The sequence below is a fragment of the Bacillus rossius genome, chromosome 2, assembly GCF_032445375.1.
Source record: "Bacillus rossius redtenbacheri isolate Brsri chromosome 2, Brsri_v3, whole genome shotgun sequence".
In the NCBI taxonomy this organism is placed as follows: Eukaryota; Metazoa; Arthropoda; class Insecta; order Phasmatodea; family Bacillidae; genus Bacillus; species Bacillus rossius.
The window spans coordinates 6,714,835-6,731,412 of record NC_086331.1 but is presented as its reverse complement, the minus strand read 5'-3'; the positions used below and the strand labels follow the sequence as shown (position 1 = coordinate 6,731,412).

The window sequence follows — 16,578 nt, the reverse complement described above, 5'->3', positions numbered from 1 at the left end:
CGCGCGGAGCGGAGGGGAGGAAGGGAGGAACGGAGGGGCGGAGGAGGGGAAGCGGAGGAAGGGAGGGGAGAGGCCCCGCCCACGGCCGGCAGGCCCCGCCCCCCGCGGCTGCGGGCCTGCGCGCGGCAGGGTGGCGGCGGGCCTTAACGCGCGCAGTAGCCACGCAGCCGCGGCAGCTTGTTGCCGCTCGCCGCCGCACGCCGCGCCACTGTCGCGCGCTCCACCGGCGCCGCGCCCTGTCTCAGCGCCACTGCCGCGTGGGCCGCGCGCGCGGGAGGGTCTCTGCAGCCGTAGCGGGTCCGCGCGCCACACCATGCCAGCGGCGGCGTAGGGCCTGCCCGGCCAAGCATGGACTTTCAGAGCGCCATGGAGACGTTCGCGGAAGCTTGGGTGGCGGCCAACACCAAGGGCGGCGGTCTGGGAGACGGGTGCGCTCAGGTGAGTCCGCCCCGCCGGCGCCCTTGTCCCATACAACATAGTCCGCGCGTCGCGATGACATCTCACAACTCCATGCTATTACATTTCCAACGCCGCTCTTTCGTCGGAATGTTCAAGCTAGTTGGGTCTCTGCGTATCGAGCTTAGTTTTGAACAACAGTAAAACTTATGTTTGTAGAAAGAGAAAGAAACTGGTTGATATTCCAAGCTGGACAACCTATTTGTTCTCTTTATTGTGTTAGGGGCATCCTTTATTGAAGCCTGGGTGTTTTTTTTGTTGGTATTGTTCTAAATGCCCACTAGTTCATGCCAAACTTTAAAGTGTTTTAACTTTAAAAAACCTACTTTTTTTGTGGAAATTAATTATGTCGTTCTTTTTCCAAATGTTTGAAAAGATATGAAATACAGTTATTAATACCAAAATATATAAATCCACTTTAATCTACTTTGAAATCGCTTAGACTATGTTTCCACTTTAGGATATATTTTTTGTTTCTAATTTACCACCCAGAAATGTTAACATGTATTATAATCAAATTTAAAGGCATACGTAGCTTAAAATTATTTTTACGGTGTATCTTTTAGACTGATATATTAGCAGTGATCGTGAATATATATTTTATACAATGCAGAGGGACATTACTCGTACTTTTAACTTGATGGAATATTTAGTATTATATTAAACGCCATAATTAATTCAACACGACAATGTGTCCATTTTGCTACTCAGAATAAGAATTTTACGTCATTGCTTATCTAAGCTTTAGCTCTTAAGTTTATATGTTTTGCTCGATACACTAACTTATCGTGCGGCCGAGAATGTAATGAAGCGATTTTTAGTGGCACACGCTTTTTTAAGAAAATCCATAAAAAACATAGTAAAAATTAATATTATGTTTCATAAATATTTCCTAAAGAAAGAACATATCGGTGTTATGTACCTACTTAGCGTAAAGAGCTTGGATTTCCTTGCCTTCTTGAACGTGAGGTTAAAACTGCAAGGCAAGGCAATGTTATCAAATCACATTAAACTAATTAGCCACAAATGCGCTAGTGCTTTTTTAAATAAAAAAAAATTACATTCCGCGTCGTGCATTACGTTAGTAAGCAAACTTAGGAACAAAGAGAAATATGTGTTTTATCTATCCCTGCTCTGGACATTAAAACATAAAAATATGTACTTTAGGTTTTCGTCCCGTAAGCGTTTTAGTTTTCCTTGAAACTCGTTGTTGTGATGCCTTAAGCCACACGTAGTACGTAAGGTACGTAACACGTAATTAAAGTTTTACTTTTAAAAGGATTCTTGTAACTCTCACGTTAATTTGGTTAGAGGGCGAACGCGCAATAAACATTATTAATTTCACGACATTATTAATCCATGCATTGAAACTAGCAGGTAAACTACTTTCGTGAACCATTTACTCGTCTCTTCTGCTCGTTCACTATCCGTCCTTCCACCACGTGTAGCCAATGAGATGTCCTGAAGTGAATAATAAATACTATTCCCCTGTAGACGGACGGATGAACATTCTAATCACATGGTTGGTGACGCCAGTCGCTTTCATTCATCGAAAAGGTTTATAGTTTGTTTAATGTTTGTTCAACGTTTTTGCTTTGCACATAACGTTATTAAGTTGCGTTTGGAAGTTTTGACAAATGGGTAGGGGCAGGAATTTTTCGCGAAAAAAAAAACAACTGAACGTCTACTAGACTGCAACAAGGTATACCCGCACCAACGGTTTCTTCCTTGGGATTGGCGGCCGTCTGCGAGAGAAGTCGTCGCCTTGTTTCACCGAGCCACTCAGGACGCGTTTGATTCCGCACAGACTTCATGCGATTGGCGTTGTGACAATCGACGTGTACCTGAGAGAAACCCACCCAATCGCGGAACACAGACGGTGCTACATTGTTTTGACTTTCAGCTGGTCTCGGAATCTTTTCGCGAAATATGCATGCAGCTACGAATGGGTTGCGGCGCTGAATTTTCCTGGCGAGGTGACAGTTGATCGCACGCGATGACACTGTAAGTTGCGGCGCCGAGGGAGAAAGGTGGACACGAGTGTGATAACAGAAAATATTTTTTTTACAGGAGATACGTTTCCAGGTCACGATAGTTAGGGACTGGAAAAATTCGCGGTTTCAATGACCTCTAGGATAGACTCCACGATCCCATACATACTCGGGCAAATACCACACGCTCATTGGCTACCGGCTTGTGAGACTTGTCAACTGGGATGCTTCCCACTCGATACTCCTTGGTTGAAGGTTTTTCATTTGGCTAAAATCCCTTTATGTAAAATCTGAGCCAATAACAGTATCAGTACGGAAGTATATATGTTTGGATTCTAGCACAACACGAAATGAATCCGCGAATTTTTCTGGTCTCTAACGATAGTTCGGCACTTTGATTCCGAGAGATCTTGCGACTTGTCTGCAAAGCGTTGTGAAGCGTGCCGGGAGGAAGCGGACAAACGGAAGACGGAAAAAAACTTGTTTTGTGAACCTGGCTTCGCTGCAGGAAGAACAGCGCACATTTCAACACACACGCTGCTAATAAATAACCCTATTGATACAAATACATGATTTGAACAAGAAAAATCGTTACATAAAGATTTTAAAATACATATATAAATCTATACTTTTTAACTTTTCCAAAGTGGCGCTTCGGGATATTCAAAAAATTCCACTCATATTGTTACAAAACTACTTCGACGATTAGGTTTTTAAAATGTTTCTACTATCAGACGCACATTTGATATTTGCAGTGCATAGAATTTTCTTAGGGTACAATTTTGCACGACTCAAATGCGTGGCATTGGGAATATAACCGTTTATAAAAAAAATTATGAACGGAAAGTTGTTTTACGTGGTTTGCGAAGACTGTGTGCGTGAAATGAACAAATGTGTCGGCAGTGTGCATGCGACGTAATGGAGCTCAGACTCGAAATATTTTATTTTAATTGTTAGGGATATTATGCCTCAAAAAATTAAAACACAACCATATACATAACTATGGAAGAGTTTGAACATTCTAACTGACCAACATTTTTTTTTGAGGTTTATGTTTCTTGTTCAATTAAACGTAACTGTAAATAAAAAATTTCTATGAAAGTCATTTCAAGTTTTATTGTCTCTTACAAGGATGTTCAGCCATTTAGTGAAATTTTGCTGTAGTTATTTTCCCCACTTTTTAGGTTTATATAAAAAGAAATAAAATATAAAATGAAGGAAAATACAGCCAAGTTATACAACTTTTTAAATGAAATTTTCACCTACGAGAGTGAATTTTACACGTCAATTAATCAAAAGGTGATTTTAAATTTTCAGTGCTTAAATTTCTGCGCAATAAAGTTGAGGTTTAGCGAGATAATTATACAACAAATTATTTGCAGTTGTTCGATAATGCGCATGTTTAGTCAGCTGTACTGTTTATTCTTATGGTTTTTTATCGCTTGGACCTTGCGGGTAGTTTAACAATGCAGCAAAAATATTTCTGCATGAGAAAAGTAAGTCATAAGAACCTACAGAAAGACGCTTTTGCTACCGGCGACAGTAGGATGTTCAAAGGCGCAAAAATTTGAGATTCTTCTGTTTGAGCGGTGAAAATAGCGTAGAATATTAATAATATTACCGCAATCGCCAATTTAAAAAAAAAAATCAACGCGTCTCTTTAGATTATTTGAATATTCGCTGAACGCGTTTTCATTCTGAATTTAATAAATTAATCATTAGGGGCAGGTATTTTTCGCGAATAAATATGATCGCTTATTAAACTGCAAGAAGTTATGTCCGAGTTAGCGATTGTTTCCTTGCGATTGGCTGCCGTCTGCGAGAGAAGCCATCGCCCTGTTTGGCCGGGCCAGTCAGAACGTGTTGGCTTCCGAAATGAACGACTGTGATTTGTGGGCCGACAGTAAACATGCAACGGAAAGAAACTCGACCAATCACGGAACACAGACGAAGCTACAGTGTTTTAACACAAAGCTAGACTAGAAATCTTTCCGCGAAAAAATACATGGCCCTATTAATCATTAGGGTCCGTAAATATTCGCGTATTCATTGGTCTCTATAGGATAGACTCCACAGTCAACGTTTACTGGGCAAATGTATCCTGTTCATTGGCTGCTGCCATACGTGGCGTATCGCCTGCGGGTTCTGCGTAACTCATCACTAGAGTCCTGCAAAATTCGCGGATTCATTTGGTGATAGGCTATAATTCAAACACATATACCTCTTAAATAATTTTGCTATTGGCTTCCTGTTCATCTGGACGAATCTCAACCAGTTATAAACCCTCAACCAAAGAAGGATCGAAACACAGACAAACCAGCTGAGACTACTTACAAGTCGGCAGCCAATGAACTTGCGTTATTTGCCCGAGTGTACAGGGGTATGTGCAGTCTATCCTGAAGGCCATCGAAACCGCGAATTTTGCAGGTCTCTACTCATCAAGTCATCAATTTCTTGGTTTAGTTGTTTCTCATTGGCTCACAGTTCTCCAGATAAAATGTGGACCATTCTTAGAAGCGTTAAAAAGTTATACTTGTTTGGATTTTAGACTATCGCGAAATAGATCAACGAATATTTCCGGTCTTTATGCATCACAGACAATATAAACGGACATTATATATTTATGGCGGTAGGCATTTTTCGTGAAAAAAAATCTGAGCGCATATTAGACTGCAACAAGATATACCCGCACCTATGGTTTCTTCCTTGTGATTGGCGGCCGTCTGCGAGAGAAGTCGTCGCCTTGTTTCACCGAGCCACTCAGGACGCGTTTGATTCCACCCTGAATTACTGTTATTGGAGTTATAACTGAGACATGCACCTGAAATAATCTCAACCAATCACGAAACACAGACAATGCTACAGTGTTTTGACTTTCAGCCGGTCTCGGAATCTTTTCGCGAAATATGCATGCCGCTATATATTTATAATTAACTATTTATGAATTCCGTCATGTGAAATGTTTACATGTTAAAAAAAGAGTTAACATGTGCCAGCTTATACGCAGGGTAGGTGATTTTTCTCGAAAAACATCTCGAGACAAGCTGTGTGTTAAAACACTGTAGCATCGTCTGCGTTTCGTGATTAGCGGAGTTTCTTTCGGGGTACATGTCGATTGTTACAACAACCAATCACAGCAATTATGTGCGGAAGCAAACATGTTATGAATGGCCTGGCCAAATAAGGCAATAAATTCTCTTGCCAATGGCCTCTACTCACAGAGCAGAAAATACGGACGCAGAAATACCGTGTTGCAGTCTAGTATGTGAACGGATTGTTTCGCGAAAGTTCACTGCCTCTACTTATACGGTTGTCACCATTTCTACAATCTGATATCATTTAAGAATATTTAGTAAATAAAGTTACGTTATGAGTGAATTTATTGTGAAAACCATTCACTCATTAGTTTAGTGCATTGTAATGTTATGTTCCTACAGTAAGAATCAGTTAAATTCGTTAATGTGACAGTTTTTTTCTCATTAAATAAGGGCTACAACTTGAAGCATATAAAAAATTGTTTACTTTTGTTTCCCTTGAATTATTTTATATATAAACAAAAACTTTGATAAATTTTACGAAATAATTATGGGAAGGCATTTTTCGCGAAAAAAATCTGAACGCCTATTAGACTGCAACAAGGTATACCCGCACCAGCGGTTTCTTCCTTGTGATTGGCGGCCGTCTGCAAGAGAAGTCGTTGCCTTATTTGACCGAGCCACCCAGAAAGCGTTTACTTCCGCGCTGAATCACTGTGATTGGTGTTGTGACATTCGTCCTGTACATGAACATAACTCACCCAATCACGAAACACAGACGATGCTACAGTGTTTTAACGTTCAGCTAGTCTCGGGATATTTGCTTAAAATATACATGCCCCTAGGAATAACTAAGAAACGGTCTCTCAATATATATTAACATTTTTGCAATAATTTTTAACGTCTAACAAGAAATAAAAATATCGATATTTTAAAATAATTTTCAGGCTAAATAAAATTGCCTGTTCCAAGGTATAAAGCAGCATGTTTTAAATTTAAAGTTTTATTTCATAAAACTTTAAAACTCTCATAAGACGTTAGGTCATTTTTTATAACATCAAACACTAGATTTTTTAATCTGGTGAAAATGGCTTTGTAAAATGTTCAAATATAACATCTTTTATGTAATAATGAACATAATCACTGGTTATATTCCTGTTAATAAACATAACTGCATCTACAAATATCCCTTTTGTTTACTCAAAATGTTGGAATCATAAAACGTCTTGATTTTAGTAAAATAAGCCCCTGAAAACGCCACCAAAAACAATACAGTACATCAGACATCACTTAACGCGTTTGTTCAGAGCAGCTATTAGGGAACAAGTATCCAGCTGTTCCTTTTTTAAATTTTGTACCTTATCAAAATGTTCTTTAATCACTGACTTTAGTAACAATAAGTACTGTAAAACGAATATACTGGCATTAAAATGGGTTTAAAAAGTTAATTATTTGGTAACATTAATTTAACTTGTTTTATATTTACGCTGTAAGCAAACAATCAGTATCCAGAACCAAATAAATCGACGAATAAACATAATGCATCCAAAAAAATTTGAGATTAGTTATCATATAAGAAAACGGAAAATATTTTTCAAGTAATGGCTTTCACTTAACTTGTATGAAGTATGATAGCTTCTTTAGCTTAGTGGATCAAATATATACGTAAACTTAAGAACCTTAAATTCCCTGAACGCTCATAAATATTATCTTATGACGTTATGACGAAACAAAACATTTTTTTAATTCTTACAAACCCTTTTCAGCGTGTGTAAACGTCCCACTTGACACCTTTTCGCCTTTGAGTTACAAAATCATAAAACGGCCTGAGGTAAGCGCATGTTTGTGCATTGAAATTATAGTTGACATTCAAAGTCACGCATTTTTGTGTATAAAGATTTAAGACAAGAGAACAGAGTACACTGAAAAAAAAACATGTCTCGAAGCTTATTAATTGAGGCATAAGAAGGACTTTAAACATTTCTGAAATAAAAAAATGAAAGTGTTTTAGTAAAATGGAATAGCATGCTCTTTAGGTTATAAAAATTTATATGAATTAAATCCATTAATTTAAATTGCAAAAGGCGTTTGTGATAGATTTCTAAGTGCATTAAGCATTAACTATGAAATTCGAACTGCAAAAAAAAAAAAACACTTCCATGCTCTGACATGATGAAAACGTGTCCCCAAAAACTACTTCGTCCGACGTCTGTTTCAAAAGTAATCACGTAAGTGCGGGAGATGAGCGCGATTTGCATAAGGGCGAAGGTGCGCTTAGTGAAGGCTAGTGGGTCGACCTAGTAGACGTCCTCTCCACAACAAGCTCGAGCGAGACTCATCCGAGCCCAAAACTCGCCGAATTATCGTGGACAGATTACTTAGCAGGCGAAAATATTTTGAGCCAAAATATGAACGGTCAGTCTGTCGATAGAACTGTTAAAGTCGTGTGCAACGGCTGACGCAACGGTGCTTTGTTTAGGTCTGTTAAGTTCCGGATCTCTCTGCAAGTGTGACTTATATTTCATCACCATAGTGGATTCTTCAAATGTTTTTTTCTCGAATAACTGTCTAACATTTAATAATGTTAACAATTTCAAGACAAAAGCGTGTTTTCGTTCAAGTTCAATTTGTAAACATACGCAAATGTTCACCACAGCTGAATTCAACAGTTGTTATGGTAACTCGAAACATAAATTAGGCATCGGTGTACATGATAAGAATTGCCTATGCATCAAGACGCGCTCGTGTCTTATGTCCACTCTTCGGAGCGTAAACAGTCGGTTTTTCTTGGACTCGAGTACTTACAAGTCTGCAACGAATCTCGAGCGAAATTAAATTGTTACCACGTAAAACACTTTTAAAGTCCATTACTTGCAAAGACAGGCAATTTTGCCATTTGTATCTGTTGACTTCGGGTAAAAGTCTAAGTAAAAATAACTTTTGGTAGATTGTTTTTTAACAATCATAACAAGGGACACCTGTATTTCGCGAATACATTTCGTATCAAGGTATTTCACAAAATACTGTAGCTTTTCTCCTGTGGTTATTGGCTGAGGTCGGTGAGAGGTGTCGTCCCGCTCTTGACGGGGCCAATGAGAATGTGGTCACCGTACTGCTGCACCCTCACAATTTGTCATGACTCATGACTTTTAGAAAAAGCTACAGTATTTTGTGAAATACCTTGACATGAAATGAAATCGCGAAATACAGGTGTCCCTAATCATAACGTATAATCAGGGGTGACTTCGTCTGCATGTTTACATGATAACCGGGATGAAGCTTTTTTTTTTTTATCATTTCAACGATTAAAATGAAAAGGTATTATAGACAACACAACAATTAGATTAACAAATGACAAAACGGTAGCGACGTTTCGGGAACTGGTAACTGTTTCCGTCATCAGGCGCGAACAGTCTGACAAACAGTGCAAAAACTGAAATGGCGTGTGTCAAAAAAAAAGGGGGGGTTTGTCTGTAAAGTCGGTTTACAGACGATAATTTTACGTGATAACGTCATAAGAAAACATTGATCAAAAATTGCATACTTTAAGATTTTCAAACATTATTTACTTTTTTTTGCAAATTTAATTTAAATAATTTGTTTAAATATAATCACGAAAAATTAGTTAAAAATCCCGCCTCAAAGTGTTTGATATTATAGAAGATTTTCTCGCACGGTGGTTGGCCGCTTCTTGCACGCTCGGCTCAGGCGGAACGGGACAATTTTTCGTGCGTGCAGCCGGCGTTCATCGATTTATAAGACGTTATCACGTTAAAAAAATTTCCGCATCGCACGAGTCATTGAAAACAAGACGCGGGGAGCTTCCTTGTCCCAGGTGACGCTTCGCGGCTCTGCGCGCTCCAATGACGCCCCCCCCCCCCCCCTCGTGGGCAGACTGTCCACAAACACACATAAATAAATATGTAAATGTTCGTCCGTCCAGAATCTCAACTCTCTGAACGTTCGACGCCGATTTTTTTTTTTCAAACTCTGGCTCGACGGCGCATGCGAATGCGCACTTTTTTTTATATACCTATGTCTATAGGGGCAGGCATTTTTCTGCGAAAAATTCTGAACGTCTGTTAGACTGCAACAAGGTATACCCGCACCAGCAGTTTCTTCCTTGTGATTGGCGGCCGTCTGCGAGAGAAGTCGTCTCCTTGTTTTACCGAGCCACTCAGGACGCGTTTACTTCCGCACTGACATCATGTGATTGGTTGTACTGACATTAGACATGTACCTGAAAGAAACCCACCCAATCACGGAACACAGACGATGCTACATTGTTTTGGCTTTCAGCTGGTCTCGGAATATTTTCGCGAAATGTGCATGCCCCTACTTATAGTTAGGGACCTGAAAAATTCGCGGTTTCGATGACCTTCAGGATAGTCTACGCAGTCCTCTGTACACTCGGGCAAATAACGCCAGTTCGTTGGCTGCTGACTTGTGAGTCGTCTCAACTGGTTTGCCCGTGATTCGTTACTTCTTTGGTTGAGGGTTTCTCATTGGCCCAGAGTCGCTCAGACGAACAGTGAGTCAATAGCTAAAGCAGCTTAAAGGTATATTTGTATGAATTTCAGACTATCGCGAAATGAATCTGCGAATTTTTCCGGTCTCTACTTATAGGTAGAGACCCGTGAAATTCGCGGGTTCAATGACCTCCAGGATAGACTCCAATATCCTCTACACACTCGGGCAAATAACAACTGTTCATTGGCTGTTGACTTGTGAGTCGTCTCGACCGGGTGGCCTGTGATTCGGCACTTCTATGAGTGAGGGTCTCTAATTGGCCCTCAGTCCTCCAGATTAACAGAGAACCAATGACAGAAGCAACACTAAGGTATAATTATTTGAATTTTAGCATAACACGAAATGAACCCGCGAATTTTACGGGTCTCTACTTATAGGTTATAGTTAGAGACCGAAAAAATTCGCGGACTCATTTAGTGATAGGCTGAAATTCAAACATGTGTACAATTCTGCTGGTTCTGCTATTGGCTCGCAGTTTAACTGGAGCTCTCTGGGCCAATGAGAGACTATAGACCAAAGAAGCGTCGAATCACAAGCTACCCAGAGGAGACGCCTCACAATTTAGTACCCAATGAACACGCGTGTTTACTTGAGATGTGCAGAGGATATTGGTGGCTCTCCTAGAGGTCATTGAATCCGCGAATTTTTCCGGGCCCTAGTTATAGGGCCTTAGCGAATGTTAAAATGCTTTTCGCAAACAGGCCCACTGGGATGTCTCGGGCAGTTTTTCTTCGCGCCGTGTGTGTGTCCGGGAAGGCGGGCACTAAACACTTGTGACAAGGCCAGGCCGTGACAGTGCTGAAGACCGAGTGACGAGCGACTCGTCAAGCCGAGTGTGACATACCGTCACACATGACTTCGTACCTATGCCACACGTGCTCGACGAGTTCATCCTGCGGGTCACACGTCACGTGAAATTTCCCTGCTTTTCGTCCCGACTTTACTAGAAATCCACAGAGAAAAAAAAAACATGGCGTTGATTTCAGCAAAGAGTTAAAAATTTGTGACAAAAAAATTTACCGAAGAACGTTGCTCAAAAAAAAAATCAATGCATCTTCGTAAATTCGCGACCATCTTCACTGATAAATGCGTACAGACCTGCCAAATACGCGGATTCATTCGGTGATAGGCTAGAATTCAAACACATATACCTCTTAGATAATTTTGCTATTAGCTTACTGTTCATCTGGACGAATCTCAACCAGTTATAAACCCTCAACCAAAGAAGGATCGAATCACAGACAAACAAGCTGAGACGACTTACAAGTCGGCAGCCAATGGACTTGCGTTATTTGCCCGAGTGTACAGGGGTATGTGCAGTCTATCCTGAAGGCCATCGAAACCGCGAAATTTGCAGGTCTCTATAAATGCGTATTCAGTTTACTTTTAACACGCACCTGCAAAAACCACACTAGTTTTGAAAAAAAAAAAAACACACGCTCATAAAGTTATGGTTAGAGTCCCGTAATTTCGCGTATTCCTCCGGCCTCAGGATAGAATTCAAGGTATAGGTGTGCTCGACCCATGTTTACTTTCCCATTGGTTGATTTCATAGCGAGAACATTTTTATCCTTGTTGTTTGGCACTACCTGATTCGCTTACTTATCTCCTAGCTGGGCATCATTGGCTCACGTTCGTAGAGGGGCGTGTCCAGATAACTGCGGTCCAATCATGAACACAGTGCGACAGTATGGAGGTTTGCATTCTAGCTTGCGACTAAATGAATCTGCGAAATTTCCGTGGCTCTAGTTATGGTGTGAACATATATATATTTTTTCTTTCTTGTTCTTGCTGATCCAGTTATCCACGGAATAAAATCTTCTGGAAAAAAAAAGTAATCCGGCGAAGTTCCGACGCAGTAATTATTTTTTTGTGAACGGAACAGAAATATTTACGTAAAATTACAGGTATTTTTTACACTTTTAAATTTACATGAAAAACAACTAACTGTATCACTACAAATAGTGTTCTCAGTAATACTAGGTTCGTATTCCTACACGGGCATTTATTCTTTTTGTCGTCCCAGTACCTCCAATAGTTAAAGTTATTTGTACACCGTTCCCTGAATAGCTTTACAGTATTAACGGCGCACATAAATAAGCATCACAAAACAAAATAAAGTCAAATGATTAAATATTCGATAATGTTTCCAAGGTTTAAAAAAAATTTTGCTTGAATGAAACATCAATTAAAATATAAAATTATGCGAAAATTTTCGTAAGAATTACTTAGTATTATCCCGAGCAAATATTTCATATGTGCAAAAATAACAATACCCAGGTGTTGTACAAAGTTGCAATATATTTTTTGTAGTATAACTAGAGACAGGGGCGTAGCCAGGGGGTGTTTTTAGGGGTTCGAACCCCCCCCCCCCACCCCTTTATCACCAAATCTTTAAATTATTTCTTATTCATCACTCAAACAAATTTCATATTAAACTTAATAAAAATTTTACCATTACAATATTTAAATTTAAGTACCGAAAACTGCTAAAATTGAACTATTTTACACCTTAAAATCCAAATTTTCCCGGGGGAGGACCTCCGGACCCCCCGCTTTAATACGGGGGGGGGGGGGGGGGTGGCGCATGCTTCTTAACACCCCCCATACACAAATCCTGGATACGCCACTGACTAGAGACCTGCAAAATTCGCGGGTTCATTCAGTGATAGGCTACAATTCCAACATATATACCTCTTATATAATTTTGCTATTGGCTTACTGTTCATCTGGACGAATCTCAACCAGTTATAAATCCTCAACCAAAGAAGGATCGAATCACAGACAAACCAGCTGAGACGACTTACAAGTTGGCAGCCAATGAACTTGCGTTATTTGCCCGAGTGTACAGGGGTATGTGCAGTCTATCCTGAAGGCCATCGAAACCGCGAATTTTGCAGGTCTCTAAGTATAACAAACTATTTCTTGGTAACTTGTTTCCAAAGGTATATTTTGTAAAAGTACAGAAAATGTTTACTGTGCACTAAACTCCAGCTACCTGCTACTACTAAGTAATCTTCCTTTATTTGCGATGCATGCAATGTGTCCTTATTTGGAAAGTCCGTAATTTTAGTTTAAGTTTTTGAGCATGTACGATTTGAGACGCTTTCTTCCATAATATACATTTTGTTGAGTGTTTTAATCTATATTTACCACACTGTTGAGACTTTAAGTCAAAATAAAATTTAAGAATATTTAACTGGAGGCTGGTGCATGCTTTATATATAGGCCTATAACATTTCTCTGTTTGCATATGTCTATGTTATGAATCAATGCGTACTACTATGACGTAGTTCGTACAACTTTACCTAAAACTGACCTTCGAAGGTGATAAAGGACTAGGTTATTGATTATAAAAATAATTGGTTGTCTATAAAGTCGGTTTACGGACTATAGTTAAACGTGACAACCTCATAACTAGAGATACGGAAATTTCGCGCATTCATTTAGTCGCAAGATAGAATGCAAACCTCCACACTGTCACACTGTGTTCATGATTGGACCGCAGTTATCTGAACACGCCCCTCTACGACCGTGAGCCAACGATGTCCAGCTAGGAGAGAAGTAAGCGAATCAGGTAGTGCCAAATAACAAGGATAAAACTGTTCTCACTAAGAAATCAACCAATGGATAAGCAAACATCTGTTTAACACACCTATAACTTTGAATTCTACCCTGAGGCCAGACGAATTCGCGTAATTTCCGGGTCTCTACTCATAACAAAACATTGATGAAATGATTGCATACTATTATGAATAAAATTGAATCATTTTTATTGAATTATCACTATTTTGTATGGATACAAGGAAGCAGTGAAATGAAATATACAATTTAATTGATAAATTTACTTTTATTTGAACTCACTAATTTAAATACTTATGTTTATTACTTTAACGAAGAGATTATTTTAACTATAACTTTTATACATGTCTGCTATCTAACTTCTTCCAATCTGTGTTTTTCTGTTAAGGATAGGACGATGATAGGAAAAGTAGGAAACGAATGGGAGTGTTTCAAGTTTAATGTGCCTCGAAAAAGTCAAATCGATTGTTGTTCCAGTCGAGTGGAAGAGAGATAGATGCGGTGCAACCGTACAATGAGCGTAACGGGACAAATCGTAACGGGACAATGTGCGTAACGGGACATTGAGTCATCCTTTTTATTGCGTGCAGCCGGCGTTCATTGATTTATTAGACGTTGTCACGTCAAAAATTAAAGTAATTTTATTTATCAAGTTTGATTTAAGTCAGTTTTTTCCCCCCATTGGAAGACTATTACAAAAAAACGTGTCATCTTTATGTCTGTTGAAATTCTTAGAGGCTGATACAATATCTATGAAAGCAAAACCATATTTGAATTGCAGCAAGAAATGTAGAATTTACGTGTGGAAAATTAACATAAGTTTAGTGAAACCAGGCAGTTCCGTGAGATAAAATCTGCCGTAGGAAAAGTTTTTGTTGAAAATAATGTTGTATGAAAATAATACCAAACGATCTAATAATAAATTTGGCATACTTTCAAATGTTTCAGCTTTAAGCAATGGGAAATTGTTGACCTTTTATTAGTTATCAAACCAAATCAGGTCTTTTGTTCATTTAATATTATTATGGATGTGGCGCTTACTCGTTTGTTGTAAAATAACCTAAAGTAACCTATTCATTTACTTCGTATAACCACTCGGAACAGATATAAACTACGATAGCACTAAGATTTTTGTGCACTGTGGATCATTGAGCCTGAAATACATAATAATGAGCATTAGTTACTACTTTTAACAGGGAGTCAGCTCTGTGGAAGAATGTTGTATCATTATATATATATTAAAGGGTTATACAATATTATTTCTTGATTCAGTTTGTTGGATATATCAATGCCCTCGCTTCTACGATGGCATAGATCTGAAGGCCAACTGCAGGCTAAAATATCCATACATTTTCATTAAAGAGCACCACACACATTCGAATATAGAATACAATTTCACTAAAAAGACAGGCCCATTTATTCTTTAAACGTTTAAAGCGTATCGTTCAAGCAGATTTTTGAGTAGATTAAGTTCATGAAACTAAGTATCAACCGAGATCAATGCAATTAAGTTGCTGAAGATAGTTTGGAACAATTGTATATATTTTTAAATCAATACAAAACATTTTATGTTTCCTTATTTCCTTACGTTGATAGTCCTCTGATAAAATTCGTTTGCTCTAGTCACATTCACTTGTGCTGAGAAAATATTATTTAACTAATTCACTTGTACTTTCGCATAGTCTATGTTGCTGGGTCACTGCTCAGCTGACCTGTAAAAAATAATCAACAGCTTAACAACATATCCAGGTAACAACTAATTTCAAGGCATCCAACTATCAGTCAAATAAAACTGAATGAAGGCAGAGAACTGAGAGAGTCAACTTTCCGTTGATTTTTTTTAAACAAAATTTTCGACCATGGTACGTTTTATCACTTCATGTTTAAATAATGTGGGCATTTAAGGAGCAATAAATAGAAAATCATACAGCGTTATAATTATGTAACTGAAAATAAACTAACAAGGTAAAATCAAAAATTCATAAAAAAAAAGATACTTTACAGCCAATTTTAAACCAATTCTTGTTGTTTCATAATTATTTACTCACTTAAATATCCAAATTATTGGCCTTTTTAAAAATTATCCTAACACTTAGTGGGTTACAGCAGGAAAAACCAATTAATTAATTACGTCATATTCTTAAATTTGACTATATCTGAACATGTAATATATTCTGCTACCTCTTAATAAATCCAGATAACTTACAATAACAAATAAAATGAGGCACATTAAGCGGAAAAAAGCTGATAATTATTGATGTTTTAAAAATATGGCAAAAAAGATTTCGTTTTTTAAATTTATATATATTTTTGCGTCTTTCTCAAAATATTTTAAGAAAATTAGCATTTTTTAAGAGTCCTGATCTTATGTTTTCTTTATGTATACTTGCAGGACTAAATTTTCCAACTAAAACATATTGCAGTTCTTTATTTTCTTTATGTATACTTGCAGGACTAAACTTGCCAACTAAAACATATTGTAATTATTTATTGTTTCATTCTAGATATTTTCTAAAATGTCCTGGAACAAGCACAACTGTGACCCTACTTGATCGTCGATTTGCGTAAATGATACCACGTGTGCAAAAATATTGCGTGCCATAAAAGTATCATGTTTTTAACATTGAATGCGCAAAAATGATTGCAGTCTTGCTAGATCATTTTCCACGGAAACTCGCGGAAATTTTATACAAGGTTCATTACCAACTCTTCCGTCTTGTTGGGACAGACGATTGTGTCATTACTTGCTAAGTAATATTCATACTGTCTTTGCCTTTTACAAAATAAACTCTCAATAACCTGATAGAAATACAAAATGTTTTACGCTCTTTTTACAGAGACGAGCGGTGTTTAAAAATCTGCACGTTTGCATGAGTTTGATGGTAATATTTCGGAACAGAAGGGAAATTTCGCGTGTTCAATATAGGATTCAAAAGTCGTCAAAATGTACTTACATCAAATTACGTTTACAATGGAGCCTCGGT

General features: G+C 38.3%; 1 protein-coding gene across 1 annotated transcript in view; it reads left to right on the top strand.

The window, feature by feature from the left end:
* Window positions 1–260: 260 nt before the first annotated feature.
* Window positions 261–16,578, top strand: part of LOC134529059 (uncharacterized) — a 374,727-nt gene continuing 358,409 nt past the window's right edge. Inside the window, exon 1 of the mRNA XM_063362763.1 lies at window positions 261–438. Coding sequence (XP_063218833.1) covers window positions 349–438 — 90 coding nt within the window. The 5' untranslated portion in view covers window positions 261–348. The remainder of the gene's footprint in view (window positions 439–16,578) is intronic.